The 9,992-nt window shown below is 32.1% G+C and overlaps 2 protein-coding genes across 2 annotated transcripts; one reads left to right on the forward strand and one right to left on the reverse strand.

The window, feature by feature from the left end:
- The first annotated feature begins 1,116 nt into the window (after positions 1–1,116).
- LOC109806378 (large ribosomal subunit protein uL23) lies at positions 1,117–2,631 on the forward strand. Its single transcript, XM_020368761.3, has 4 exons — positions 1,117–1,200; positions 1,288–1,347; positions 1,663–2,026; positions 2,349–2,631. The coding sequence occupies exons 2-4, from the start codon at positions 1,335–1,337 to the stop codon at positions 2,431–2,433; spliced, it is 462 nt and encodes a 153-aa protein (XP_020224350.1). The 5' UTR covers positions 1,117–1,200; positions 1,288–1,334; the 3' UTR covers positions 2,434–2,631.
- Positions 2,632–6,519: 3,888 nt separating this feature from the next.
- On the reverse strand, positions 6,520–9,004 carry LOC109806720 (uncharacterized). The gene is made up of 2 exons (XM_020369212.3): positions 8,793–9,004; positions 6,520–7,355 (listed from the first exon to the last, which is right to left on the reverse strand). Exons 1-2 carry the CDS (start codon positions 8,829–8,831, stop codon positions 6,654–6,656), a joined length of 741 nt encoding a protein of 246 aa, XP_020224801.2. The 5' UTR covers positions 8,832–9,004; the 3' UTR covers positions 6,520–6,653.
- Between the last annotated feature and the right edge of the window lie 988 nt (positions 9,005–9,992).

Raw genomic sequence — 9,992 nt, forward strand, 5'->3', positions numbered from 1 at the left:
AGGCATAAATTTGTACCACTATGTGTGTTGAATTTATTCTGACTAGTCATTGGGATGGGTACACATGGCTTACACACAAAATGGTGAGAGTCATAGGGGGTCATCATTTTTTAGGAGGGAATTTCTTTACACTCATGGCTTTTCAATTGCCCTTGCAACCTCTCATGCACTTCTCTTTAACTCTATGAGTAGGGGTTGCATGGCATTTTGTGCACACATTTTTTCGAAAAACCTCTCCTGAAGCTCCTTTGCATACTTTCTTCTCCAATGAGTCAGGGCTTCTAGTCTTCCCATTTCAAATGTATTTCATGATGGGCAACCGATGGAGTTTGTTAGAAAAGAGTTTTATAAGTTATTAGGTATGTTCACTCAACCCATTGCATTCCCCTTTTCCTATCCATATATTGATTTTTAGCGTAGTTAGGTTACTAGTAATGACATCTTTAAGTTATGGAGAATTATATAATTGGATCAAGGATGATGTTTTGAAGTGTCAATCTATCATTGACTGTTGGCCTCTAATGGAGAGTCTAAACAAAAAACATGTTTCTTGAGATGAAAATGAGTCCAACCTTATATGTGAACCATGTGTTGACAAGGAACCTGTATATATAAGGCCTATTTTCATTAGTCAATTGGTTCTGTCCAACTCAAACACTCTGATGTTAAATCCAATTTCTTATGTTAAGTGAAAGAAAAAGTAAAATAAAATAAATTGTGTATTTAGGGAAATTATTACATGATCCCTAGTCCATAGAAAAATTTCAAGTCATACAATCCAATTTTATAATTTTTCCTAACAAAATAAAAAACTCATGTTTCGTAAAAATTAAATAAATATTCAAATCTTTTTTTATTAAAACTTGTAAGTTTTTGGTATCACTAAGTAGATGCACATTGTATTATATTAATGTATTTTATTATCTATTATTTGAGATTATATATAATAAAATAACAATATATTATTAATGAAAATGAAACATACAAAAAAAAAAATCTAATAAAATTAAACAAGTATTCAAATATTTTTAGTAGACCGATAAAATAATCATGATCGTCTCTTGGGTTTGGATGTTAACGCTTGTGAATGGGCCTGGGCCTTGGCCTATGGGTCATGAGGGAAACCACTTCATAGGTAGCCCGTATATATTAACAATCCAAACCCTAAACCTGGCTGGTGCTTCTGCTTCTCTCGCGCAGGTTGTGCTCATGCTCTGTTCCCCTATCCTCTCTCTGTTTACTTTATTACATTTCACGACCCTTATCTCCGTTTTGCTTTTCATTTAGGGTTTCGCCAAGATTTAACAACTAGGGTTTCTTCTCTTTCGCCACTCATGGCTCCTAAAGGTACTGTTTAATATTTCGAAATCTCGCTTATGTAAAAACTGCATACCAGTGGTTAAATATTCGTATTTACTTTCTGACTAGGTATCGACATTTCAAACCCTATTTTCGCCGTTTGAAAAATTAAAAATTTAGGGATTCAATGAATGTTGTGGCGATTGAGATTTATATTTCTGAGTACAGTTAATGTCATTCTATTGGAATAGAATCAGGCAAATATCTGCATTATGATGAAGATTATGCTGGTTAAGAATTAGCTAGCTCTTGATTTATTTTGTATGTAATTTGATATGTGACTAGAGCTAGTGTTTAGTGCAGCTGATAGTTCGAAGAAGGCTGATCCAAAGGCACAGGCCTTGAAAACTGCCAAGGCAGTTAAGTCAGGTGCTACCTTTAAGAAGAAGGCAAAGAAGATCCGAACAACTGTTACCTTCCACAGGCCAAAGACATTGAAGAAGGATAGGAACCCCAAATACCCACGCATTAGTGCTCCACCTAGGAATAAGCTTGACCACTATCAGATTTTGAAATATCCTCTCACAACTGAGTCTGCTATGAAGAAGATTGAAGACAACAACACTTTGGTTTTCATTGTCGACTTAAGAGCCGACAAGAAGAAGATCAAGGATGCAGTGAAGAAGATGTATGATATTCAGGCCAAGAAAGTAAACACCTTGATCAGGTGAGCATTTATGTGGTTATTGTTTTAGAATTTATCTGATGATTCATGATTGCTGATGGCAATGGTATCCTTGCTGAGAATTTGATATTGCAGTGTCCCTCCCAACTTTATGTTATTCTTATACATTATATACCTTATGTATGTTGGCTCATGGCATGCTGATGTGACCATGGCAACATTGAAATATGTGGCTTATGAGAAATGTATTTAATATATAAAAGTAGCTATATCTTACTAATGAAACAACAAATTTATATTGAAAACTTGCATTCATACTTACCACAGATGTCATTTATTCTGAATTTTAATTATCCTGTTTCAGGCCTGATGGAACCAAGAAGGCTTATGTCAGGTTGACGCCTGATTATGACGCCCTGGATGTGGCCAACAAGATTGGAATTATCTAAACTGATACATGGTCTCACCAAAGGTTGATTTCTGTTTAGATTTTATTTTGTTGATCATTGAGGGAGACATTTGAAGGTTAAGTTCTAAATTTTTGCGGATTGTTATCTGGTGTATTTTAGTTCAATTGGAATTAAATTTACTTTTGTTACAATTTACAATTTGATGAGTAAATGAGTCGTTAGCATTGTCCAATCTAATTTTTGAGGAGCTTTTTCACTGATGGAGGTACCGCGTCACCTCTAATTCCATACTGAATTTAATTGTGCACCATTACATATGCAACGCATTTATACGAGATTGGATGATAAATATATGAAAGAATCACATTCAGAATTTTTTATGGATTCACATTTTTTAAAATGACAGTTTTAATTAACTTTTAGGTTATTCATATAGTCATTTAATATTAATATATTTAGAGAATCCTGCCTTTTTTTTTCTTTCAATTATTCTATGTGAAGGTTATAACAAGGTTGCAGTTAGCTTTGTATTTTGGATGTGTTTTAGGTTTAATTACGTTTTTTTGTTCTTAAGCTTCATGAATTTTACTTTTTAATCTTTATAAATAAAAATATTTCATTTTAGTTTTTATATATGCCATTTTATTTCTATTTAATTCTTATAATTGCATAAATTCTTCCTTTTAGTCCCTATAGATAGAAATTAAAAAGGAATAGAAATGGTATGTATAAAAATTCAAGTGGAATGCTTTTAATTATAAGGGCTAAAAGGGTAGTTAAATCTAATTTTTTAAGCTTCATATATACTTCGTGAGTTGTAAAAGCAACAGGAGATTAATCAGCTTCTAGATTTTGTTGGTTCAATTTAGTGTATACATGATTTATTTTGATGAAATGATCACATTTGTTTTGTTGGAAGACATTTTGAAACATCTGTTATTTTTCTGTAAAAAAAATTGAAGGAAACCTAAATCTATGTATTGGTGTTTCATGTTTGAGTATATGGCACATGAAGTGTAGTTAGTTTGCCCAAGGTAAAATGGTCAGCTGGCACTGACACCTATAGATAGAAATTAAAAAGGAATAGAAATGGTATGTATAAAAATTCAAGTGGAATGCTTTTAATTATAAGGGCTAAAAGGGTAGTTAAATCTAATTTTTTAAGCTTCATATATACTTCGTGAGTTGTAAAAGCAACAGGAGATTAATCAGCTTCTAGATTTTGTTGGTTCAATTTAGTGTATACATGATTTATTTTGATGAAATGATCACATTTGTTTTGTTGGAAGACATTTTGAAACATCTGTTATTTTTCTGTAAAAAAAATTGAAGGAAACCTAAATCTATGTATTGGTGTTTCATGTTTGAGTATATGGCACATGAAGTGTAGTTAGTTTGCCCAAGGTAAAATGGTCAGCTGGCACTGACACATATAGATAGAAATTAAAAAGGAATAGAAATGGTATGTATAAAAATTCAAGTGGAATGCTTTTAATTATAAGGGCTAAAAGGGTAGTTAAATCTAATTTTTTAAGCTTCATATATACTTCGTGAGTTGTAAAAGCAACAGGAGATTAATCAGCTTCTAGATTTTGTTGGTTCAATTTAGTGTATACATGATTTATTTTGATGAAATGATCACATTTGTTTTGTTGGAAGACATTTTGAAACATCTGTTATTTTTCTGTAAAAAAAATTGAAGGAAACCTAAATCTATGTATTGGTGTTTCATGTTTGAGTATATGGCACATGAAGTGTAGTTAGTTTGCCCAAGGTAAAATGGTCAGCTGGCACTGACACATGTTGGGATTATTGGACTTAAAAGAATTCAGTCCCTCAAATGTTGTTGATGTTATAAACAGATTGCGGGTTTTGGTCTCGAAATTGTGAATTGGGCTTATCAGGAAGCCCAATATGTGTATCATGGTTCTTAAAGCCATGGATGGTGATCATAATATCGTAATGTCAGGCAGAATGCGTAGAATAGGCTTAAAATAGAAGATCAGGGAAATTGACAAGAGTATATAGCTGTTCCCTTCACGTCTCCATTCCGTCAAGCATCAATCAATTATGGCCATAACTCGTAACCCTACTCTCAACGTATTTATGGTGGATTCCCAAACTGGCTGCTTAGACCAGATATTATCCGGTACTCCTCCGCCTCCCATTCGATTACTTTAAAAAAGGCTGAATAAGTGTTTACTCCATCAACTTTTAACAATTCAATTTTTATTTTTTTTATCAATCTTTAATCTTTTATTAATTTTTTTTGTTATATAAATTAGTCTTTGATGAAAATTACTTTTATTCGTCAAGTGATGAAGAATATTAATAAAAGATTAACTTAATTATTAATTTTTATATTATTATTTAATAAATGTCAAATCACATAATAGTATAATTTTATTATTTATTCATATAATTATGAGTGACTATTTATTTTAATAATGTCTTTTATTTTTAAAAAATAATCTCTTATTGTAAATCATTATATGTTATATGTTAGACATTTACTAAATAATCGAATTAGTCATGATTTATTAATATATATTATCAATTAATAAAGACGATTTAATTTTATAAAACAAAAAATTAATAAAGAACTAAAAATTGGTAAAAAAAAATATATAAAAGAAATTGAAAGCCAAATTTTTAAAGAGTTAAGAAGTAAAAACTTATTTAATCCTTTACAAAAATTTCCAAAGTTCCCGACTGAACAAGTAAACAACAAATCCATGTTATAGGATTTATCACTGGTAAAACTAAGCTAACAGCTGTAATTATGGTGATTCAAACTATAGTAATTTTAATACTATGCAAGAATATGTTCATTTAAAATTTAATTACAACTTATAACTTCGGCACATTGTGCAAGAGTATTTTATATGGATAGTGTATAACCATTAAATTTTAAAAATATATATCCTTCATACAAAAAAGATTTATTGATTTTTGATATTCAAATAATGATGAGTCTAGTTTTATGAGATAAAATTTGAGATGAATATATGCAAAAGGATTGGGATTTGGGCATGACTGGTAAGAGAAATGAATTAATGAGGACAGTGGTGGTGTACAATCTCCAAATTTGGAGAGATTTCAGAAGGAACAGATTGGAAATGCGCATCAGTTCCCGTGGAAAATTCTTCCGACTCTTCCCTCTCACAAGAATCTGTGTAATGAGCCACACAAGATCTGCAAAGGGGGCAATTTGAATGAGACCGAAACCACGTGTCAATGCATGACACGTGGAAGCCGTGTGTGCAATTCGGTAGAAGCTTTATCCATTCCCCTTCTTCAAATTCCCCCAAACAAATCGCACACTCCACGTTAACCGCCATCTCTTCCCCTTTCTTAATCTGAAAAACCGGAAGAGAGTTTATCACTATGTTACCACTTGTAATCTCCATCGAGTACTCATCAGGAATTATTTCCTCTTCAACCCCGTTCCTACCAGGGTTTGAACGGTTCAATCTACCACACAATACACGCGCTATTAGATTGCAGCACAAACTCACTACAACCAACAACATGTATGTTGCAAAAACTAACCAAACGTCTCTACCCTCTATTTTCATTCTAACCACACTTTCTAAGGGATTTCAGTTATCCCATTTCCCACCTTATATTGCCCAATTGGACGACCAAACCAAAGCAAGACACATTGTTGGAGATTATGTCAAGGATTTCGCATTGTATCTGCTGCTATATCGTCAACAATTTTTCCCTTTCGATCATACCTATGTTGACGTGATTCTGATTATCACATACATACACAATACATACACATGTCTCCACATTACTAAAATATTATCAGTTTTGAGCTCAACCCTTACAATTTTACTTTTAATACTACTCAAAAAGTCTCTCTACTAATAAAGATAATTGTATATAATTCTCTTATTTGAACGAAATGAAACTTTGTTTGCATCTCGACAATCTATATTTAAAAGCGATAAGCAATAACTCGTGCAAATTCTCAAATGATATTATACGATTAATCACTTCATTATTGCCACTTCTTTGACTAGAACTGAACGTTTGGTTTGTTGAAACACGAGGAACGAAACAACAGGATTCTTATGTCTGTAAAAAATTATAAGAAAAAAATCAAAGGGGAATGGGTAACCTGAATCAAAACTTGCAACTAATTAAGTTTGATAAATAAAAAAATGTGAGCATGATAATTGAATCAAAGCCACCACGTATGCCATTTACACTAACAATAATAATTCTAACTCCATTTACATTGGAATTGATTAATTAGATAAAAAGTACTGATGGCTTTGTTGAAACCTCGATGGAGCAAGGTTCTTGCAAGTAGCATTTTGAATCGGCTGCAATGCATTGTTGGCAACAGCAACACTCTGAAGCGGATTAAAATTATTGGAAGACCCAAAGTTTTGAACTTTGAGGGGAGGAATGCTAATGGCCTGGGCCGGAGGGGGGTTTCGCCACGTGGGAAGTGGGCCCGCCACGAGGAGTGTCTTTAGCAATGGGCCGGCGTCCATGACGGTCTTGAGAAGCTCACCCTGGCGCGGCAAGACTTTTCCCCTGGCAATGCATTCGATCACTTGGGTCCCAAAATCGCACGTGGGATTCTGAGACGACACACGTGCGCGATGAACCAAAGGGTTATTGTTCTGGTTTAGGTAACACCTGTTTTGGGAGTCCACAACGTTGGGGAATTCCACCGGAGAAACTGCCTCCAGAAGGGAATCATGCGAGGGGCTGTTGGATTCCGTGATGCTCGAGTTTGCTTTCGTTGGTTGAGGAATCACCGTTGAATTAGTAACGATATTTTGGGCTGTGAAATTTTTTAGTTTTTCAAGCTTTTCTTTCGCTTCATCTCTCTCTTTATAAGCCATATCCAGCAGATTCAGCAGTTCCCTCTGAACGTTCTTCATTGTCTCCAGTTCCCCTGTCATTACCAAAAGCTTTTGCCTCAACTCATCATAATTCTGCAAAAGGAAATAAACAAGTTAAAATATCGTCTCAATTTAGAATTCTTTTTTTTTTTTTATATTGTCTAATTTTATTTGTTATTCATTTTAGAATCGATAATATAAGTCTAACTTAACCTTATAAAATCAACTTGTAAGGCGAATATTATTTTCTACTTATATACTATTTAATTGTCTAATCTCTGGTCGATATGAAATTTAAATTTTTTTAATATCATATTTGAATAGTAAATTTAAGTCTAATTCAACCCTAGAAAACCAGTTTATAATGTAAAAGTTATTTTCAACTTATATATTACTTAATTGTCTAATTTTTAGTTGATACGGGACTTGAATTTTTTTTAATAATTAAAAAAATTGTGATGAAGGTGAAGTCAAGGTACTACAACTAACTTCTAGTATAACATTCGGCGATCTCGCATGTGTCTCTCATGCACACCGTGATAATTGACTGTGACTTTCTTAAAGTGTGATTTTTTAGAAGAATATTGAACTTTGAACGAACTAATACTGTGATATATACATGTCAAGTTTAACTAGAAAAGAAAACGACAACTTTGGTGTGTAGTGTGTACACAAAAGAATCAACCCTTTGGCCTTGAAAAGCGAGACTTTACACCGGCCTTGCTTTTGAATAATTATCATAGATCATGGATCATAGATTCCCATTTGCATGGGGTTTGGAAGAGAACTAAAAAAATCTCAACAATCGCCTGAGGAAAAAAAATTAAAATTCATATGTTTTATTGGTTTAGAAATGAATGTTTTTGAAACGGCTAAAATACGAGTATTTAAGGTTTAATAATAATGGAGAAGCAAATTACGAAAGAAGGGTCAAAGATAGATCTTTCCTTGTAAAAGAAGGAAAGAAAATATTTAAAACGGATCTTTCCTTATTATTAAAGATATTTGTATACAAAATAAATCAAGAATAAAATATTAATTATCTTTAAGCAAAAAAAAAATGTTGACATTGGGCCCTGAAAATTAATGCGGAAGAATTCGTCTCCACAAATTTTCCGTGATATGTCTCCTTCTTGCAAGAGGGTTCAACGAACACGAAATACGATACATTCTATCCACAAGAAGAAGGAATAGCAGTGAAAAACTAAACTCAATTCATGTACGAAAGAAAAAGAAACCTTATGTATCATACATACATGATCTAATAAAAACTGTAAAACTAAAAACAATAAAACAATAAAACACTTGTCTCACCCCTTCGTTCCTTCCAACGTTAATCCACTTGAAAAGAACAAACAAGTAAAAGAAAATAATAAAGAATTCAATGAATTATGAATCCTTAAACGTTAAACCAATAGCTAAACCCTGTAGAAACCAGGACACTAAGAAAAAATGCAAGAGAAAACATGTATGCAAGTTTCATTAAAATAAAAGAGTAAGATAAAGATGGAGAAATATGCAATGACCCACCTCGTGATAATTGAATCTGGAAGACGAGGGAGGTTCCATGCGTTGTGTCGTGATAAAATTGAGCAGAGAGAATGGGAAAATAAGAGTTTAATGTAGTTAGGGGAGTGTGAGGATAGGACATTGAGGCTTATTTATAGAGAGAAAGAGGGCACATAAGACAAAACAAAGGGATGGCATAGGAGGGTGTACTCAGATAAAGTGAGTCCAAGACCATATCAATGAAAATCAAAGAATGCCAAAACCTTCCTTATAAAAAATATCCGAGTTTCCGCTTTTCAATATTTTCTATTCGGTGAATATCATTTGAAAATCCCCAAAATTCTCCCACTTTTTTAGGACCCCTTTAATGTTTCTGTCCTCGTGATCAATTACTTAATTTGGCTACTTTTTCTTATATTTTTTTCTTTCAAACACAGGTATTTCCGCTTAATTGTGTTACAAGTTAATCACATTCACAATATTGTAGTTGTGTTGTCACTAGCCTATTTTATTTTATTTTTTTGCAAATGACATAGACGAAACACGATATTTATCGTTAAATAAATTGTCTTACAACAAACAATTTTTTCTGATATATATGACATGTTCTTCTAATGAAGAAAAAGGAAAAATAAACACTAATGTTTCGATTTTTCATTTATTAATAAAGGGTGTAGGAAAGGTAGTTGTTGTGACCGTGAGTAAAAGTTAAATAATATTTTTTTAAAAAAAATTTCCTCTATTTTTTTTAAGGGAAATCATATATAGATATCTTTTGTTAGACACGATCCTAGGTAAATCACTAATTAATTCACACGTTTAGTAGTAAATAAGTCTTTTAAGTAAACTTTTAAGTAAATAAGTTTCCCAAGATTATAGACAAACTCCATTTTTTTTTCTCATATTTTTACTACCTCTATATTTAACTTATTTTTTTTAATTATTTGAAAAAATATTACACCAACACAGATAAATTCACGTTTAAGATAGTGGGAGCATTTCCCCACTAGTTATTTTTATATTTAGTTTGTTATATGTATAATATGATAATATGTTCACACTTGTTTGTAAAAAAGTGAATGTCTCACTTTTTTGTATTTTTATTTTGTAAAACGCATATCAAAATTAATATATTAATGTTTTGAAGTTTTTTTTTCAAGTGTTCTACTTGAAGAAAAAAATATGTGTTAACTTTTCAATAAAGTATTAATTATTTCTTTT

The sequence above is a fragment of the Cajanus cajan genome, chromosome 10 (assembly GCF_000230855.2).
Source record: "Cajanus cajan strain Asha chromosome 10, NIPB_CcT2T_4, whole genome shotgun sequence".
Lineage (NCBI taxonomy): Eukaryota > Viridiplantae > Streptophyta > Magnoliopsida > Fabales > Fabaceae > Cajanus > Cajanus cajan.